This window comes from Zonotrichia albicollis, chromosome 16 (assembly GCF_047830755.1).
Source record: "Zonotrichia albicollis isolate bZonAlb1 chromosome 16, bZonAlb1.hap1, whole genome shotgun sequence".
Taxonomy (NCBI): Eukaryota; Metazoa; Chordata; class Aves; order Passeriformes; family Passerellidae; genus Zonotrichia; species Zonotrichia albicollis.
This window is the reverse complement of record NC_133834.1, coordinates 7,226,622-7,247,997: the sequence shown is the minus strand read 5'-3', so window position 1 is coordinate 7,247,997 and position 21,376 is coordinate 7,226,622. Positions and strand designations below refer to the sequence as shown.

The following is a 21,376-nucleotide window of genomic DNA, read 5'->3' as shown; positions in this document are numbered from 1 at the left end:
TAAACATGCACTGATTGTTTGGGTTGTGCAGAGTTTCACGAGTCCTTGATAAGCACTTACTACCCTGTTTACACACACACACCCGTGTGTCTTAGCCTGGGCAGCAGCAGGAGGATCCTTCCGAGTCCAGAAATAAAGTACAGCACAACATTTAAAAAACATTCCTGTCAAGAATTTCTTCCTTACATTTCAACTTGCCTATCACTTTCTTCTCCTCCTTTTCCTTTTGGCAAGGCTTTTGGTTGCCTGCATTTAGGAAAAAAAAGAGAATGCCCAGAAAGATTGTGTCCACACGTTGGGGGCACATTAACCAAATCCCCAAAATGCACTAATCCTCTAGAATCGAATACTGTTTCTTAAAAGATGACAGCAGAGTCAACTGGTGATTATTTCACTCATTTTAATTAAAAGATGAAAGCAGAGAAACATCAAGAAGTCAGTTGTTATACATTGTGAAGGTTCTTCAACTCCATAAACACTGACATAATAAAAACATTACTGAATCATATCTTCAAACTTTTCACTCTCTTCCCTGTGACAGCATACTGCAGTTTCAGGATCTTACTTCAACTGATTTGTTTGTATCCCAGAGCCAGGAAAACATCAATTTTGGGTGAAGAGTACCTAAATACAGCTTTCAGTCAGCTATTTTTTATAGCATACAATTAGAGAGACCTGGCCCGTCTCGAAGAGTTTCTGTGGTCAGATACCTGATCTCAGTGGAAATACTGCTTAGCTTTCTCTATGCTTTACAGTACAGCAGCACCCACCAATCCCAAGAATTAATGTGTTTCAACATAAAAGCAAAACGTGTAAGACTGGAGCAGGTTTGCAGGAAGCCACAGCTTTGAACTCGCCTTTCAAAACAAAGTCGGGATTAAGAACAAAAAGTAGAACTAAGTAACTTAAGAAAATACCAGTCATAAATGGCACTAAGCTCTTAAGGAAATGGCACATTCTTTCCGTATCATGCCTGTTAAAAGATTTTCAGTGCGATTATACTTGTATTCCTACGGCTCCTTTCTCATTTGTGAAATGAACAGCATTTACCTCTTGCATGTTGTGTTTTAAGACCTACTGATGGAATGACATACAGAAGCTATACATGTATATATCTGAGGCGTAGCGCAGTTATTTGGTATTTTAAAAACAAAACCTAAAGACTTTCTAATAAGGGACCTGCAACTAATCGAGCATTGCTACGACAACTTCATCGACTGGAAGCCCTTACAAAGAGCTCAACAGGGCGCAATAGCGCATCCGACCCGGTGCTTCCAGCACCAGCCCGAGCAGGGCAGCTCCATATTCCGTGCAAGGTGCAACTTTCCGGAGAGTCGCTTCCCTCCCTCCGGCCGGAGAGGGACCCGGCACCAGCAGCTCGGCTGCCGCACCTCCTTCCCTCAGACAAAGACGGCCGCAGTCCTCACCGGTGACAGCGATTCGGCGCCGGCGGGAAGCGCGGCCGTGCGGGGATCTCGGGCTCCGGCGCTCCGAGCCCGCACGACCGACGCGCCCGCCGCCGCCCCGCCACCCCCGGCCCCCGAGCGCCCTTCCCGCCGCCCCGCCCGGCGCCCCGCACCGCCGCGGCCCCTTCCCTCGCACGCCGCCCTCCTCGCCCAGCCCCTGCCCTCACACACCCCGGCGGTCCCTACAGCCCTTTGCCTCACCCGCCCCGCTCAACGCGGCCCCTTCCCTCACACCCCCGGCTCGCTCCGCACCCTCCCTCACACGCCCCCCGCCGCCGCCCCGGCTCACCTTGCTGCAGGTCCTGCTGGTCGTACCAGGGCTCATCCTCGCGGATTTCGAACTCCTCCACCAGGCTGTCGGCCAGCATCGCGCCCCTTCTCCTCACTGGCGGCTGAGCCGGCGGCGCCCACCCCACGATGCCCCTTGCGCCGAACGGGGCAGAGCGAGCCGGCAGCCGCTCCCCGCCTCAGCAGCCGCCTCCGGCCATTGCCGAGCGGTTCCGGACTTTGCCGAACCTCTCCCCCTTCTGGCCGGGCTGCGCCGGCGGCAACGTGGCAGCTGCTGCCGCCGCCCGCCCCCCCGCCTCCCGCGATTCAAACACAGCACACTCGCCTCGCCTCGCCGGCGGGCAGCCAATGGGGAGCCGCCCGCCGCACAGATCGAAAGGAGGCTACACCAATCATAAGGCGAATTCATGTCAAGCAGCCAATGAGAGAGAAGAGAGGGCGGGCCCGGGGCAGCCGCGCCCCGCCCCGCCCCGCGGTGCGCAGCCTCCCGTCACAAGAGGTGGGTCGGTGCCGCTGGAAGGGGCGGTGGTCGTCGGCGCTCAAGGGTGCTGATGGCGGGGCGCGGCTGCTGAGGAATGTCGGCTGCGGCTTGTGGCGGAGCAGAGCTGGCACAGGCCGGGGTGGGACAGTGCGACTTGGCGTAGGAAAAGCCGGGGCTTATTGTTGCCCCGCGCTGGGAACGCTGAGGGAAGAGCCCGTGAGGAAGAACTCGGCGTGGCGTCCAGGTGCGGGCCGCCTCTCCGCCGGCGTGCGGGAGGGGAGGGCGGAATGGGGAGCCTGCAGTCCGCAAAGGGCTGGCTCCATCCCCGCACCTCGCTCGAGCATCCGCCGCTCGCTCTCGCCTCTTTACCGCACAAAGCGGAGGGAGCCGTGTTTCCTGTCCAGGGACCTGCTGAGAGAAACGAGCGTAACTTCCCCATTGTTAACACAGCGAAGGTGCAGTCCTGCGAGCGCCCCGAGCCTGGCGGGCGGGCACCGGCCGGTGCCACAGCCCGGCTCCCTCTGTGAGCACCCCCGAGAGCCTCCCCTCGGTGCTGCCCCTCGGGACCAGCAGTGCGTTTATTCTGGTTTCCGTCTTAATGTGGTGCAGTCACGTCAGAAGGATGAGGAAGACCCGTGTGTCCAACCAGTCTGCCAGGGCTGTGAGCATTGCACAGCGGTTTGGGACCCAGAACGGCAGGGCAGGATGTCGGCTAGGGCGCCTCAGGCAACGTTTGCTATTATCTCTCGGAATCCACTTTTCTTCTTTAGACTCTTGCTCTAATTTCTTTTAGCAGTTGTCATCCTGCTGTGGGAGAAACGCAGGGAATGTCACAGTGCATCTCACTGGCCCCAACAGCCTGTTCTTTCAGCCTCTGAGTATTAACGCAGTTGTAACCACTAGAAATTTCTGAAACCGATTTGCCTTCTGTGAGTCACAAAATGTTCACCAGGGCTTCAACCTGCTCAGTAGAAAGGCTGACTATTAAGAAGAGGGAGGGGATGCTCATGCATGATTTCATTGTAGTGCTATTAAAGGGAACATCTGGGGAAGGAAGTGTGGTACCTCAACTTCTAATTGAACCTATTTCATAAACAAGGTGCATGACTAGATGTACCAATTAGGGTAGAGTTGTGTCAGATCCTGCTTATTACCATTAGTCATGGTACTAGAGACCAGTTTGTGCATTGTTAGAAGATTTTTGTTGAAGGAATTCCAAATGTCTTTCAGATTTTCTATGGGGACTATTTTTTATTTGTGTCAGAAGGAATCAAGTCAAACAATTTAGAAATGACTGCTGGTAATGTTAGTGTGAAGCACTTTTATTCCTGGTGCTTGTGGAATTGGAAGGAAAGTAAAGTTTCCCATTTCTCCATTTTGAAGACCTGTGCAGGGTGCTCCAGGTGGAAATAGAAGTGGAATGTCTACCTTTCCAAAAGCCCTAATATCCACCATATAAATAATTTCATTAAGTATATTTGTGAAGGTTTGAAAGAGCAAATATGGCACTTGCCAATAACAAACTCATTCTAATGACTTTGATATTAATATCACACTTATTTTTTAAAATAATCATTTCAATTGTACATCTTTTCAATAACCTTTTCCTTCATTTTAGGTTTCTCAGTAAAAGATTGTGAAACCAAACTTGCTACAAAAATGCAAAATTTTGTCACCTGAAAATGGTTTTGTCTTAACAGGTGTAGAAAAATAAGTTTGAAGATAGGTATTATGGTCATTCTCAAATATTTTAAAAAATCAGTCATATTCTCAGAAATAAATTGGCTTTAATGAAATGAATCCTAGGGTTCTAGTTGTTTGTCAGCTTGACTTTTTTCTTAGCTATAAAATGAAGTCACCTACTCTCTGCAACATGTTTCATATCACAGCATCTTATATATGCAAAAGTGCATCCACACTTTATTTGCTCTTCAAGAGTTCATTTCCCATGGTGGGGGGATGGAAAAACTGCCTGTTCCATATCCCCAGTCCCACCTGATGTGTGCCTTTTGTGTGGTCCTTGCCAGGGATTCGGAAGTTCCTCCCTTCCTGCACAGCAGCCTCTCTTCAGCCGCCTTGTAAACCACAGGAAGGCTGCAAGGAGCCTTGGCTTTCATTTCCTGCTTCTTCCATGGTTTCAGCTTGAGGAATCAAAATTAATAGCAGACAGCTTCCTTTAACAGATGTAAAAATGAATAAAGCCTCAGTTAAAAAACAGATACCTGGGAGTAATTATGTATTGGGCTTATAGAATCAAGTATAATGATGTATGGTCAAGGGCCACTTTTAGGTAACTGTTAAACAACTTTAAAAGGTAGAGGTTCCCTGGAGCTGGATCCTTTCATGGCATAGTTTACACCAGGCAAGCTAAAATAATTGATGGAAAAGATCAGCATCTTAAAAATTTGTTGGCTGAATATCTGAATGGTAGATTAAAGAAATCTGTATTCTTGGGCTGAATCTCTGCTATGTGGGCATACATAAAATGGTGTGTGTGCTACTTGTTATGTTTTATTTACATGCACCCTTCCATACCATGAAAATGTCAATTTAAAGGTGTTTTGTTTTAATTTTTTATGGTTTATTAGGTGAAAATATTGCTTCCATGACTTCTTAACAATTAGTATTTTAAAATAGGAGGGCAAAACTTGGTATTTGTTTTGAAAGAAATATTCATCTACGTGCATGCTGCACTTGACATTCACAGCATTGAAATACATAAGGAGTTGAGTCACTTCATTCCAACATAGTCCATAATTTTAAGAATATATAACTAGCAAGAAAGATCTAAAATGTATGCAATTACTTTGAACCCTACACCAAGATGAGTGTTTGCAATAGGAAATTTTTAAGTGGAGTCTATACATCAGTTAAGAAGGGTTTTTTTCAAATTTTTGTCTACTTGTTCCATTGACTTTTAAATACTGATTATACTTAGAAATGTCACCCAATAGCTTATTATTCTGGGCTCAGTTTCTTATCACTCAGTGAAATGTGTTTCTGAGTGAACAAAAAAGGAAGAATGGGAACATTTTCCTCCAATAGTACATTTCTACACCTCTGAAACAAGCAAATCCCCCATGTTATTCTAATTTGCAAAATCATTCTACTAATTGTTGTAATTCTCTTTTGTAACTTGAGGAAGAAGAGAACTGTACTCCTGGAAGATGAAGATTCTTTGGGGAATTCATGCTAATGCACTGGCCTATTCTATGACTACCTTAGGTGCTGGAATGATGAACAGCATTTTTAATTTCTACTACGTTAAGCTTTTCCTAAACCGATACAAAATTTCAGAAACAGGATTTCATGTGGCACAGGTACTGTACAATGGAATATTTTGATTGCCATATTGTGCTATGTGTCAGTGTTATTACCACAAAATGATCCTTTTAATGACAGATTAATTTTGGAATCATTGCAATTAATTAACAGTAAATTATCTTTGACTTTAGTTAATCCATAAACAAGGGAACTTACACATAAAGCACATCATTTACAGTCTGTAGAGTTAAAATCTCCAGACTTAATTGCTGAAAAGATTTTTATGTTTGATAGCTTGAAGTAATTTTCTAAACTGATTTTGCACCTCAGCTCCATAGATAAGTTTGACATTAGTGCTTTCCTATGAACTGTTTAAGTACTTAAATACTGCATTTATCCTGCAAGTCATTATCCATGTGAGTAACTCACATTGTAAATGGTCTCCTGAAAGTAATGGGCCAGCTCATGTTTTGAATTAACTTACTGTGAGAGTAATATCTGAGCTGTGCACGATGAAAGCCCAGATATATAAGGTTTTGAAAGAATGGTCTCAGAGACAGTTTATTTCACATGTAGTTGGTCACCTACCTACTTACTCAATCTTATTTTTTCAAAATTTCTATAAACCCATGAATCCCCATAAGAATTTGTTTTAGAGTCTGTTTTGACTCCAAGTAGCTGTTACTGAGACCTAAGTAGCTGTACTAAGACTCTAAGACCTGTTCTACTCTGAGTAGCTTTTCTATATATTTATTTGTTGTCTGAATAGAAGTTTCTTTGAAATAAATATGCTGTGTTTGCATGATCTCTGTAGAGGAATGACAGCAATGACAAACTCCCTTGTTTGTGGCAGGTCGTGTTTATGGTCTGGAACGCCGTCAATGATCCCCTTTTTGGGTATGTGAAAAATGCCAATCACTTGTTTTTAAAATTTTAAAAGTTTAATAGTAATAAAATGGTTATAAAAATAGTAATACAATTAGAGTAATAATAATTTGGACAATTTGAATTAGGACAATATGAGAATAGAAACAAAGACTAAAGGACAGTCTGGGTACATTTTTCTGGGCAGCACGAGCCTGAAAAAGGACACACGTTAACAGAGGATTAACCCTTAAAAACAATAGCCTGTTCTATATTCATACAGCTCCTACATGATGCATAAATTCCATTCAAATACAGGATTCTGTCTGGTCATCATCAACTTCTTCCTCATAATCCTAACAGTGTCATCCTGCCCGAGCAAGGTGGGAAGAAGTTGTTTCTCCTCATAACGGGGCAATAAATTCTCTTTCTTGTCATGGAAGTATTTTATGAAAAATCCTTTCGTTAGGATCTTTTTTCCTGAGAAGCTGAGAAGCTTAATCTTCTCCTTGTTTTGCTGCTTTGCAATGTGATTTGGAGAATGGTTTACCCAGCATGTGAAATTGTTTTTACTTGATGACCAATGACAGTCACCTGTGTCAAGGCTGTGAGCAGTCACAAGATTTTATTATCATTCCTTTCTATTCCTTTCAAGCCTTCTGATGAAATCCTTTCTTCTGTTCTTTAGTGTATATAATTTATAATATATCATTAATAATTAATATATAATTTCCATAATAATAACAACTAATATTCTAACTAAAATAATAACTAATATATAATTTTCTTTTAATATAATATATATCATAAAAGAATAAATCAGCCTTCTGAAACATGGAGTGAAGATTCTCATCTCTTCCCTCGTCCTGGGACCCCTGCAAACACCACTACACCTTCTCTGAAAGATGTAGGTGTCCTGTGGCTGCTGTCTCACTGCAAGTCCTTTCTTTTAGAAAGAAAGTATCCTGCATAGCATAGTTTCTATTTTAGCATTTTGTTATAACCTAGAACTATATTTAACACACTATTTAAGAGAATATGTCGCTGTAGGACATGAAACAACATGAGCGCACACACCGCTGCTCTCAAGGTGAAGAAAAAGGGAAGTTTATTTTCTGACTCCAACATTCATAGTTTTCCAAAAGTGACAGTGGATTGGAGGGTGACAGTGCCACCTCTCCAGTGACACTGGACAAACCAGCAGTCTGTCAAAGTTTTCCTCCTCCATAAAAGAATGCAAAAAGAAAGTGTGTGAGAAAGTTTGCTACAAGAATGTAAACATCAGAAGGCTTAGAAAACCTTAAAAAATCAGGGTGACAGGAATTAATACAGCATTAATTTCTAACACAGCACATATAATACTGATGTTAATATTTGAGAAAAGCCAATGATAAAATCCTCATTTTGCCCAGGTACATTCAGGACACCTCCCGGCTGAAGTGCTGCGCGCGGCGCCAGTTCTCCATCCTGTACGGAGCCCCCCTGTACGGCCTGGCCTTCCTGCTGCCCTGGTTCCCCTGGAGGCTCTATGGGGAGGGCGACTGGCTCTGCAGCCTGCACCTCATGGTGGCCCTGTGTGCCTTTGACGGGCTGCTGACCTTCGTGCTGCTGGCGCAGTGCGCGCTCTTCGCCGAGAGCTGCCCCCGGCACGACAGCAGGCTCAGGCTCATCAAGTACAGCCAGGTGGCCACGCTGCTGGGCTCCACCAGCGTGCTCTTCTGTGGGCTCATATCTGATAATATGGAGAACTTTGGGTATTTTCAGGTTTTCGTTGTTTTGGTCGCAGCGCTGGCCACAGCTTGTATGTGTTGCACAGGTAAATACAGCACGAGTCAGTATGAGCAGAGGGAAGGTCACATGGAGGGTGCTAATCTGGAAAATGGTAATGGAGCTTTCTCCTTGGCGTCAGTGGTTTCATTGACCAAACAGATCATGACAGAGAAGAACTTTCTGTGTTTTGTAACAATGAACTTCTTCCAAGTCTTCCACCTAGCATTCTACAACAATTTCATGATGATCTTCGCGGATAATCTCATTCCTAAGGATGTCCTTTCTTCCTCAGTAAGAAGTATCATGTATGGAGCAGGTTTTATTTGTCCTCAGGTAGGTAGTTATGCTTTATTTCTGAATATGAAAACCTGTTGTTTTAGTAGTTCACAGTATCCATTTAATGTTTGAAAAAATGCTGTATTTGGCATAAGGCATTTACAAAATGAGTATTAAATCTCACTCCCCAGTGCTCTAGAAGAAGAAAATATCTCAGTGCAGGCTGATCAAGTGTAAGAGGTAGAGGGAGCAGACAGACAGGCTGGTGGAACATGTGTTTAAGACAATGTGAGACTTGAGTAGGCAAGGGATAAATGTTTTGTATCCTCCAGCACTTATAATACCTAAGCATAAAGGAATGAAAAACATAGCCAAGATCAAATGCTTCTAAAGCAAAATCTACAGAATTCTGAATTCCTTTTTGTTGTGATTTGTTTTCCAATACTGTGTATTATAAATGAAAGACTGGGCTCTTCTTCAGGAAGTTTCTGAAATAAAATGCTCAAAATACCAGAAAAAATTTTAAAAAAATGAAAAGCATTGTTAAAATATGTGGTATCTCAGTCATGGAAACCAAACAAAACTCTAAATAGCTGCTTTTGGAGGAAAATACATTCCCATTTATTTTGTGGATTGGTCTCTTGGTCAGCAGTGTTTATGGGGAAGAGACATCCTTTTAAGAGCCCAGTCAGGGATGAGGGGAGGAATAATGAACTGAAAAGAGAAAGAAAACCAAAAGAGTAATGTGTGAAAAGAAGCAGCAAAAGTATATCCCACAAATTTTGACCATACTTCTCAGCAGTAAATTAAAAATTCCTCTGTTCATTGCCTTCTAACTTCTTTCTCTAGATCTTTAAAAACTTTCTCTGTTTTTACCTGTTGGATGCTGAAAGTTAGGATACTCAAAATATGAGTATCCTGACATTCATCATAGGTGCTGATGGTGTTGAGAATTTTTTAGAATCAGGCTGTTATATTCATTCAATTGTAATGGGTTTTGATAAGTAATATGTATAAGAAGATAGATGAAAATGCAACTGGAATTCACAGCTCAATTTCAGTTCCCATTTGGGCTTTTGCATATAAAACACAGAGATCCTGAACATACCTTCTGTTCCATAACTCCTAACTATCTATAATTTCAACTTTTGTCCTTATCACAGCTTTAATAGTTTTGGAGCTTCCCCCTGTACCTCAGGCAGTTAGGTAATGAACTTTGGAAACAAATCAGAAGCTACAGAAGTTAGGAAAGCTTAAATAATTTTACACTTAATATATAGCAATCACTTTTATTGATAAAATCAGTGTGACAGTGTGAAAAGAACAATCTTTCAGAAAATGCATCCCTCTCTGCTCCCCAGAGACTCTTTGTCTAGGAGGTCACTGAACCGTGGAGGGTTTGCTGTGACCTTATTTTTCTCAGGTTTTGTCCCTTTGAGCTCAAGATACAATAAGAGAATTCTCTGATGGCAATGTCCTGAACTTCACTTACTGGAAAAACACCCAACCCTTGTAAAATAAAGCTCCTTTTTATGAACTCGGCTTCAGTGGCCTCTGCTAGAATTCAGCTTCTGACTTAGGTTCCTTCTGGTAGTGGATGTGAGGAGCACAACCTGCCCACAAGGAAAATGCTGCTGTAACACAGACAAACAACTCTGAATTTGCATCATTGTTTGTATTTTCCTTACAAACACACAGTCCTTAAGATGTGCAAGTAGTGAGGAATTTTCTAAGTCATAAGTACTTCCTGAGACAGGGTTATTTTGCAATTACAGGGAGACAGGAACATGGTGTTTACAGTAGCAGGCATTACATGATCCCTTAGTATTTCTAGAGGAGGCACTTTTCAGCAAAATCCCTGAAAACAGCCAGGGGGAGAAGTATGTTTTAAATTTCTTATATCAAGATATTTTTCTTACACCACCTTTCCAGATTTGTTTTACCTCTGTGATCAAGTAGAAATCTTGAGCTTTTTATACAATAGCATTTGCCATGGTAATCCTTGTCTGACCATAGCATCCTGACTTTATTTGTTATGGTAAAGCAGTGAGTGTGGGAACAATTGTACAAGGAAAATTCTTCCCTGTTTTTCATCTGAATATTACCCAGTTCATCTCTGTGAAGAAGAAAGGAGAAAATGTGGATCTTTATACAGATCCACAAATTTTTTTTGTATATTTGTGACAGAGATGAGGACATGTAGATGGTGACAAAAGCCCATATAATGAAAATAACATAATTCATTACAGAATGTCCTATTGAAACTGAAAAGTGAGGAGCAATGTAGAACTGAAATTTTGTTCATACTCTAATCAGCACTTAATATAATTTTCATGAGTTAGCCAGTCATTAGATTCTCAGAATCTGCTCCTTGCCAAGATTGGCAAAATTAAAACTCAGCCATGCACAAGCACTGGGCTCTGCCTTTCTGTGCTTGCTAGCAAAGCCTCTACCTTGCTTTGTTAAAGCTGTCCTGGTGAGCTTGCTTTGACAGCTTAAAAATCATGTTTGGTTTCTGTAAATGTCAATGAAAATAGTAATATCAATGAAAAAGCAATGACTGAAAATACATCTTTTCAGCAGTTACAGGGCAAGATGCTTGATTTACAGTTACCATACTGCAGAACTTATACTTTAAGAAATAACAGAAGTAAAGATCATGAGCATTAAATAATAGTTAGGCATTGTGGGGAGCTGTTTCCCTCAGGATACAGCAGTTCTCAGGCTGGTTTTTCAGTGAAAGGAGACTGTACCTAGTAGAAGTGGCATAGAATGAGCCAGTAGAGAGTTGTCTTTGTTCAATTTCTATTTTTTATTTTGTTGAAATTCTTAGAAATGGTCATTGTTTGCTTTTTCTTTTCTTTAAAGGGTATTAATTATGTCAGGTCTGTGTTTTATAGCTCTCCTAATGCTGAGACACTGTACTGTACCTTTTCATCTTATATGTGTGTATATTATCTTTTCAGTGCCTTGTTCTTCTTAGTCATGCTTGGTTGAAGAAGTTTGGTTATTACAGAATCATCTTATTTTCCTTTTACTATGAAGGAGTAGCTGCTGCTGTCATGTGTCTTCTAGGGCAAGAACACCATTATCTGCTGGCAGTTTATGTCACAACAAACATGTGAGTAAATCCACTCCCCTGTTCATAGACACAGCTGAAATACTTCTAACAGAGCAGACACTTGCTTTTATTTACCATGAAGATTCTGCCTCTGCTTTCATGGTTTTCATTCTGTTTCACTTGCCAGAAAAGTTGGAACTCCAGTTAAAAATTTTTTTTTGTTTTTTTTTTTAGCTTTTATTTTCTGCTTGAAATAAAAAATACCTTAAATGCAAACAGCAATTACAATTTGCAGGCACATGCCTCCAGTACTTTAACCTGAGATGCAAGGGAAGGAGAATCTCACGAAGAGCTCAGCAGAGGAATCAGCCTCTGTCCCCAGGGAGTTTGCTAGGAGAGCTCAGCCCTCACTGTGTGCTAGGAGAGCTCAGCCCTCACTGTGTGCTAGGAGAGCTCAGCCCTCACTGTGTGCTAGGACAGCTCAGCCCTCACTGTGTGCTAGGAGAGCTCAGCCCTCACTGTGCTCTAGGCAAGCTCAGCCCTCACTGTGTTCTAGGAGAGCTCAGCCCTCACTGTGTGCTAGGAGAGCTCAGCCCTCACTGTGTGCTAGGAGAGCTCAGCCCTCACTGTGTGCTAGGACAGCTCAGCCCTCACTGTGTGCTAGGAGAGCTCAGCCCTCACTGTGCTCTAGGCAAGCTCAGCCCTCACTGTGTTCTAGGACAGCTCAGCCCTCACCTGTGCTCTAGGCAAGCTCAGCCCTCACTGTGTGCTAGCAAAGCTCAGCCCTCACTGTGTGCTAGGGAAGCTCAGCCCTCACTGTGTTCTAGGAAAGCTCAGCCCTCACTGTGTTCTAGCAAAGCTCAGCCCTCACTGTGCTCTAGGGAAGCTCAGCCCTCACTGTGTTCTAGCAAAGCTCAGCCCTCACTGTGCTCTAGGGAAGCTCAGCCCTCACTCACCTGTGTCCCAGGCCCCTGTTGTGCTGCACTGCAGCAGATCTGGGTAACTCAGGTTGGGTACCCAGCACTGAGCCCGTTCCTCTGGGGCTCAGTGGAAGATGCCAAGCTGCAGTAATTTCACATAAGTACATAATGATACATGGGAAACCTTATTTCAAGATAAAGAGCTGTTTGTATCAGAATACTGTTACAGCAGTTTGGTTTTATTTCTTCATGTTCTCTTTCATTGTTGTCTTTCTCCATGTTCTTTCCTGCCCTCTTTTTCTTCATCTTTCCCTCCCCACCCCGTTTTCTTTCTTATTTTCAGTATTGCAGTCGTGGCCTACTCTAACACTGAATTGTGTGAACAATAAATTGAATTTCGTTATCTGCATGTTTTAAATGATGAAGATGTGTTTTGATTTCTCCAAGAAAAAATTCTGAGGTACCTAAAGACTATATGTTTAAAGTGCTAGTTGTTCAAAGTACCTTGATAGTAAAAGCTAATCACACACAAAATTTAATGACACAGAAATTGTAACATTTTAATTTATTGTTTCATTTGGTTATTTGTTAACAGCTTTGTATGTGTGTGTTTCTATGTGTGTGTTGCAAATCCATACACATTTATATACACCATAAATTCAGATCTAGGAATGCATGTAAACTATTCTTTCTGTTCTAATTCTTCCACCTTGAAGTTTATCTGCCACATGGTCATGTCTTTTCCAGATTTCAAGAGCAAATTTTCAGTTTCCCGTTTTTCGGAGGTGTTTCTTTTCTCCTGATCATTTTAAATTACATTTACTGTTAGTGTAAATTTATTGTCAAAGAGTCCATGACCTTTTACACCAATGTCCAGCAAAAAAAAAAGAAGAAAACCTCCCCACTTTTAGGTTTGCATATTGGTTTCTAATTCTCAACTAAGAACAGATCTGGTAATGCTTTCAGATAGATCACCATATTTTAAGGAACATCTCAGCTTTGTGTGTTTGCAGAATATTTGTGTTTGAATGTCAGTTACAATTTCATTATAAAGTAAATTTAAGAATTATGAACATCTAAAATATTTTGGTTTTCTTTAGGGTAATTGTGCAAGCTTCATTTAGCTTGTTCAATTTGCCTTTGGCAGATATTGTTGATGCAGATTTAATAAAGCACAAGAGGAGGTAAGTCAGTCATTACAGTTTTTTTAAACATGCTGTTTGCCTTGTTACTCTTTGGTAATAAATTATGTCAAAGTAAAGACAGTAAATGATCTGGGATCCTTGATACAGAAATGCTTTTTGTGAGAGCAGCTTAGCACAAGTGAAGATCAGAACCTGAGTAAAGTTTCCTGCAGTTCCTTCAGTAGAGTCATTTAAACAGATTATTAGCTCATTTCTCTTTTTTCTTATACTATAATGTAAGCCAAATCCTTCCACTTTTTCTAGCTTTATTTTTGCTAGCTTTAATTTAATTACTTTGTAACCAGGTACATCTGTAATCATGTATAGAATTTTTCTGAATGAGGCCTTTCCAAGATGGAAAAGGTGTTAAGAAAGCTTTGCCTATGCTAGGTAAAATGCAGGTTTCAAAGTCTTAACTGGTTCCTTTATCTCCTGAAATAAAAGTGATAAAACTTGCTGCAGAATAGCATATTGCAACTCATTGATCTTTTGGATTTTGATCAAAGTGCACAGAACTTCCTGTTGGTTCAGTCAGTTGTTAGGGAAGTGTAGATTCACTCCTGTTGAAGAACTTGCCCCTCAAATCTGTTGCTTTCATGAGGAAAAATTACCTCATTTTCTGGCCTATGCATGCAAAATCTTCAGTTGTAATTAATTCTCCATGCACTGTTCAGTCTAAGTTAACTTCAATAATTACTCAAAGTGTACAAAGTTGAATTTAAGTATGAGTCACTTCAGAATTAGGGCCAGACTGTATCTACCTATGTATGTGTGTGTATATATTTTTATATATATATACTCATACACACACCCTGTAGAAGTTTGTAATTCTTGATTTCCAAATAAATTTAAATTTCATTATGATAATAGATCTGTTTGCTATAATGTGTTAGCTAGATAAATCTAAGGACCATGATATTTAGCATTTGCACACTCAAGCTTTTTAAAATCACAATTGTAATTAATACACTAATAAGGTTATGTTGTGCAATAATTTGGTTTTTTTCCCAAATATTTTTAGATTACCGCTTTCCTCTATGGTTTTTGGTACCAATGCTTTATTTACCAAGCCTGCCCAATCTTTGGCTCCAATGATTGTGCTTACAATACTGAATCATTATGGATATTATAACCTGAATAATGTACCTGGTCGTCCTGATATAAGGTGGGTTCAAAAGAAATACTTTAAGTCTTAGAAAATAACATTAAACACTCCTGTAATCTAAAAATAAAATTGATCAGCAATTACTTGGCATCAACTGCACTTCAAAAACATTAACATTTAAAACATACTTATCAGTTGTTTTTGTCTGTGTAGAAGTACAAATGTTTTTTAAAGAGTAAATAATTTATTAAACAATGTACATGAGGATATCTACCTATTTTGAAAAGCAAAGGATACCTTTCATCCCCTGACTTTTTGCAATAAAAGAAGAAAATGTTTGAGCTCACTTAATAGCTCTTATTAAGATACATGTTGTCCTGGCATCTGCATTTTGTTTACCCCATAAACCTACTTCCTTAAATATATAACAGAAAATGTTAATCAGATTTTTGTTTTTGGTTTTTGGTTTATTTTTGAGAGAAGGCAGTATAATCACTGGAGGGAGAGACTTTGCCTGGAGCAGGAGTGGAGCATTTTGGCTCCAATAGCCCTTACCATTCTAATGCTAATGATTCCATTGCAGCCCCTGGAGACCTTAATACAGCAGAAAGCTCTGCTTGCTGGTTAGTTGGACATGTGTGGGCTTTTATAAAAATAAATTAACAGGGAATAACTACACTGAAAGGGTCACAGGCTGTATTTATGACCATCAGGAGGAAGTGGCAACAGAAGGAATAACTGAAGTCAGGGCTAAATGGAAAATTCAGGGCTGATTAGGATTTACTTGAAGGAACAACATGAATATCCTGAGAGCTACACATCTCTCCTAAACCTTTAGTAAAAACCTAAAGGAACAAATAAACACAATTTTATATGAACTTTTGTGGAGATAGCTCCTGAGGGAGAGAAGCCTGGTTATGAGACACCTAAGGTTAGGAGAACATTCCATATTTGAGGAATTTTCTAAAAAAAATGTATGAGGACAAGCATGACATAAAAGAACAACAGGTGGTCTTCAGAAATGCATCCAGACAGAAGCAAAGGCAGCCTAAGTTTGAGGCTGTGTGTGAGAACAGCTTATTTTAATGCATTTTTTAGATAGCCAGTGAGATGATGGGAAGAGGACATGAACCTCATTATAATGTCAAATAAGATGAGTGATTTTTGCAGAAGACTGGTAGGTTGAACTGGATGTGGATATGAGAGGGCTGAATATATTCATCTTGATGATTCAGAGAAATTCAGATTTGAAACATAAAAACTGCAGTTCTGATCCCTTTCAATCAGAGAAATGATCCCTTTGTGGATGGATTTTAAATCCCAGTAGTCATAAATCTTTTTTGCCTGGTAAATAGCCCCTGGACTATAGCAACAATAAATTTATTATATAGAGGTTGAAATACTTGGAATGCTTAGTCTATAAATCCTGTGTTTTCACTTGAGTCATGCTGAAATTTTATTTATTTCACTCAGGCCAGGAACAGCCTAAAACATACAAAGCTGAGATTAGTCAATCAGAGCACCTGAAATATATATTTCTCTTGCCCATCCTTTCAAAAGTAATTTCTTAAATATGAAGCAGTTTGCCTGTGTTTCCTGCACATTTGGTGTGTGAATGGGTTTCCTTTGCTTGCAAATGGAGTACAGGGTTGATACACAATCCATGGAGACCAGAAAGCTCAAAGTTGTTTCTAGGGAGTCACTTTGCCCTTGGCACTATTCTCAGACCATGGACTGAGCTAAAACTACTTTTTTATATATACATAACCTATTGGCTGGTCTCATATTTCAGCCATAGACAGTCAGTTAAAATACACTTGCCCCAGGACTAAGTTGTTTGAGAACAAACAGAAATTAAATAAAAGAGATTGTTTAAAATACACCCAAACTTTTTTGGGGGAAAAAAGCTTTTCACACACGTGAATTGTATAAAATAAAGTATTATGACCCATACCAATACAATCTCAGCTCTGTCCTTCCTCCTTCTCCAAAGCTGGCAAAATCTATTAAGTGCTTTGGAAAGCATTTGCTTTATTAGGTGTAGTGGCAGTGAATTGTGAAGATAGTACAGAGGACCCTTATTCTTCATTAACAAAATGTTTGGGCCCTGAATAAATATGTCTGAAGAGTTTCCAGCAATGTTGTTTACTGGGACAAGGCAGAGTATCCAGTTATACACTATTTGCTGCATTCTGAATTATTTTTAATAATGAATTTTACTAATAATTATTACTTTTTCTTGATCTGAGAGTTTGGGGATGACACAAAGCTGGGGCTGTGGCACGGGCACAGAGGGTCACACAGCCTGGCAGGCTGGGGAAATGGGCTGGAATTAGACCAAGTCCTGCAGCAGGGCAAAGGTGATCCTTCCCCTCTGCTCACACTTGTGCCACATCCTTAGGAAGTGTGGGCACTGCACAGAAGTGAAGCACTTTGTCATGGAAAGTGGTTTTTAATGTCCTGAAAATTTGAGCAATACTTTGCAGAATGGAATGTCCTGATTTTTCCTTTCTTCTGTCATCACAGCAAAAGCAGTATGTGCCCTGTATGGCTTGAGGTGGTTTTTGTTCTTGTTTGGGTTTGGTTTTTTTTTCAGTTTGGCTTGATTTTTTTACTTTGCTATGAAAAAGATGCCTAGTTTAAAACCTCCCTCTTCTGGAGAGCCACTGCAACTGCCACCAGCTTCTCTTGAGAGTGCTTTTCAAATTCGTTCTTCAGAATGAAGTTATTTGGCAGCAATTCTTCATTATTTATTGAAGGCACTTTAAACTGTCAGTGCTTTCATACTGAATTACTGAACTACCTGACATTCTGTTCAGAGTGATTTTAGGGCTGTTTAGGGAAACATTGTATGTTTTATTCCTGTGAGTGCAAAAAAAGGTATATGTGGAAATTTCTGAAGTTACTTGTTCAGCTGTAATTGTGATAAAATCCAAGATCTGTTCTTGATTTATCCCAGTCCCTTAATGAAATATTTTTCCATTCCTTGTTTTCTGTATTATATTTTTTCATAATTCCTGCAATAACTTAAGGTTTTAGAGTACAGCAGGTAATACTACTTTCTTAAATCAGCATTGTTCCAGTGAAACCAAATCAGGCCTGCACAGTGAGAGTGAATTTGCAGATGTTCTGTGTGTAAAGGTGGAATAATGTTAGCATTGAAAACTGCAATCCTCTGTAGTGTGCAGAGCAGGCCCAGTGCTGTTCACTGTGTCTGAGTCCTGTTCTCCTCATGAGGTGGTTAAATCGTGTGTGTGTGGGCTCCTGTGGCACTGCTCCTGCCACAGGCTGTGCCAGGGCTGTGCACGGTGTGGGCTCCTGCCCTGGAGGTGCCCTGGAAATGCACCTGGATCCAGGCCAGCAAACAGCTCCACACGGGAAATGATTGTCCCTGCAATCACCATTGGCCGTGGCCCAGTGGCTGCCAGTGAGCATTTCCAGCCACAAATGCAATTGCCCGAGTGATTGAGTGATTCACTCCTGAGCCTGGGCCTTTTGTTTTCTCCTGGAGCATCAGCATGGACATGGTTTGAGATGAACTGGGCTGGTTTCTGAGCCTGGCTCGCTGCTAAGGACAGAATCTGGGCTTTGTTGGAGGTTGCAAACATTTTTTCTGTTAAACTGAGCGAGACATGAGTTGATTCTTTCATGATTCAGAGGAGCTCTTAGGTTTTATTCCAAAACCTGCTCAAGGTTTGGGGGATTTTTCACAGATTTCAGGTTTTTTGGACCATATCCATAGCTGTGAGTCTCTTATCTCATCCCTGAATACTAAGGAGAAATTAGAAAGGAACATAAACTGCCTCATGGAGAGAAAGTTCACTTAGGGGCTGTTTCTCAGCTTGACTTGACTTTCCTGATATTTAAGTAATTAGAATCCCATAATTAACAGAATGCAAGTAGATAATGGTTCCTACTAGATGAATGCCAAAATGCATGCTTTGAGCTGTCAGAAACCATGCTGCTCATAAAAGGGAGCTCATTTAATTCCTGTATTTTCTTGCCTCATTCATATTTGCTGATGCTTTTATTTATTTTTCATTAGAGAAGATTTAAATGAGGAAATGCCATGCATTCATTACAAAAAAAAGAAAACTAGTGTTAATTTCACATTTATTCTTTCTATGGCTTATATTATCTTGTAATCATTTATTTTAAAACCAAATGAACTAAGGCATGATATTTCAAATTGCCCTTGAAACCACACCTGAATTTTGTGCAATTATCATTATTTCTATCTAGCATTCAGCATCTAAAACATCACACTGTGGATAGTTAGAGCACAGATTTCAACTCAAATAAATTAATTTCATGTTCAAATGTTTGCTTCCATTTTCTACTTTTCTTTCTCTTCCAAATTTTTCAATCTTATTAAAGCTTTTTGGATGCTCTGTTCTATAATTGGATGAAATTTGCTTTAATTGATTTATATATTACATAATCAGGGAAGTTGTGAACAGATTTCTTAGGTTGTATTAAAATTAACTCTTTCTATGCTAATTGTCTGAATTCCTCCCACCTAGAGAAAACAATATATAATACATATCTGTATGTAGAATTAGAAAATACACAAGATATTTCTATTTTTTTACTTAGAATTGACAGTAAAGTAGCATGTCTTTGTTTATAATGGGAATGATTTAAAAACAACTTGTTTAGTGACCATGGCAGTTAATCTTCATATTGAAAGCTGTGCTCTCATCTGTTCCAGCAGGTCATTTTTAGATCTCCATGATGCCATGTTCTGCCTGGTCTGTCTGGTTCCCTTCTGCATTGCATTCCTACAGATCCTCACCTGGACTCCCTTTTCCATCCAGAACAGCCACCTGGCAGCTCCACAGTAAATATGGAACAGTGGTCAGTGCTTCTCCTGCTGAACCACAAGACAGTTCAGTAAGTTTTTCATGTGAGAGAGCAAAATTGCAAGATGAAATACAGTTTGAGCTGTTTCATTCAGTCTCTACAGACTGTGACTCATATTCAGCCCTAATGCTGAGCCTACACAAGTTTTTCCTGGTTCACTTGCTTTCTGTTAATGGGTTTTATCCTTAATTACTTTATTTAAAGTAATTTCTGGTATCTAATGATTCCTGTTAACTCACTTGAAGAAAGCATGTGGCAGATCAGGGAAAGGGATCCCAACCCAGCACCTGGAATTCCAGGGAGCTGTCTTTTCTGAAGCCTACTGGTGGATTCATTTTGTCATGCTGATAAAATGGCAGATCTCTGCAGTTAATCTGGAAGATCTCAGTGGATCCATCCCTCATGGATGGCAGGGAGATAAAATTTAGATGGTGTCTAGCTGGCCAGTGTCAAGACAAATCTAACAGCCACCAAGAGAATTAACTACCCTGTGAAAGTCTGTGTGAGGCTGAAGGAGAAAAGGATTCAGATGCTTTTCAGTGTTGTTCAGTATGGAAAAAGCTCAGGAAATCCTCACTGGCTTTCAGAACCTCTGGTTGGTGAAAGGTCAGTGCAGTTTTTAAATGGGAAAATAATTTTGAAGGTATGCTATAGATGGTGCCTCATACAGAATGTCATTGTGGCAAGGACAGCGTTTGTCTGTGGCTGTGGGGTTCAGCTCTTGGACACATGGAGGCACACACAGTTACTAAACCAAGCTCTCCCTGTTCACTGCTGTTATGTTGGCTAACTCATTTGGTGTCTGATTATTTAAGTTAATTTCTGAATCATCAAGTTGAAATTAGTTAATTTCTGATTTTTTCAATGAATCCTTTGAATTTTATAAAATAAAGGGGTTTTGACCGAAATTTAGAAACATTGAGTCCTCTCTTCATTTCACACATTGTAATGATAATACACATTAGCATATTTACAGTACTCCCATTGAATCAATGTTATTCTTCCTCCAATATATCCACAGTGTAATAGTGCAGTGATAAACCTTTAGCATAATACAGTCACTGCATTTTTGTATTTTGTTTTGCCTGGGCAAACACAGTTTTAGTGGCACTTTCTTAGGGAGTGCCACTTGAAAATACAAGAGCATTGTGTGGATCCCAGTTTTAAAAGGCTGAGCAAGCTGATTTTCAAGGCTCTGCACTTACTGTGACAGGTAACTTGGGACAGAAAGGAGTGTAAGAAATGGCTTTGCATCTTGGTGGGCACCAGCATAATTTAATGAAGTTTGAGATTTGAAAAACCAGAGTTTAAAAAAACCATTCATTTGTGCCTTGGCTTTTACATTTGCAGAACAGAAATAACATCATTTCCTTGCCTTTTTTGAAGTGTGAAGTGCTTTCAAGGCGATGAATGAAAAAGAGGGAGATCATCATTAAATATTTAGAAATCCAAATGAATCCTTTGATAGAAATACGAAAATTTATGTTAAAATGTAAGAATCCCGAACTGTGGTGAAGTTTGAAGTTGCCTTATCTGGTTTTTATCTGTCTTGTCAGAGACACTGTTGTCCATTTGCATTGTGCATGCTGACAGCATTATGTGCACAGAGAGCATCACTTGTGTGCTCTGGGGATGGGTAAATCCAAACACCAGAGCAGATACAGCCTGGGTGTTTGGGGTTGGAATTTGAAAAGATTTCCTGCATTGGATGTATTTATTTCATATCTGAAAGGCAGGAGTAGAAGTCAAAGGAATTTAAGTTAATATAATCTTTGATTCATTATATGAAACAGTCTTGTCCCTGACAGTTCCTTTAAAATGGTAATAACATTAA

The 21,376-nt window shown here is 40.4% G+C and overlaps 2 protein-coding genes across 2 annotated transcripts in view; one reads left to right on the top strand and one right to left on the bottom strand.

Annotated features, from left to right (window-relative positions):
- CDR2 (cerebellar degeneration related protein 2) overlaps nucleotides 1-2,060 on the bottom strand; it is a 14,773-nt gene extending 12,713 nt beyond the window's left edge. Inside the window, exon 1 of the mRNA XM_074552679.1 lies at nucleotides 1,756-2,060. Coding sequence (XP_074408780.1) covers nucleotides 1,756-1,834 — 79 coding nt within the window. The 5' untranslated portion in view covers nucleotides 1,835-2,060. The remainder of the gene's footprint in view (nucleotides 1-1,755) is intronic.
- Nucleotides 1,884-21,376, top strand: LOC102071651 (transmembrane protein 180). The gene is made up of 9 exons (XM_074553265.1): nucleotides 1,884-2,069; nucleotides 2,173-2,479; nucleotides 5,377-5,555; nucleotides 6,353-6,396; nucleotides 7,776-8,466; nucleotides 11,376-11,530; nucleotides 13,491-13,574; nucleotides 14,596-14,739; nucleotides 19,391-21,376. The coding sequence occupies exons 1-9, from the start codon at nucleotides 1,884-1,886 to the stop codon at nucleotides 19,521-19,523; spliced, it is 1,923 nt and encodes a 640-aa protein (XP_074409366.1). The 3' UTR covers nucleotides 19,524-21,376.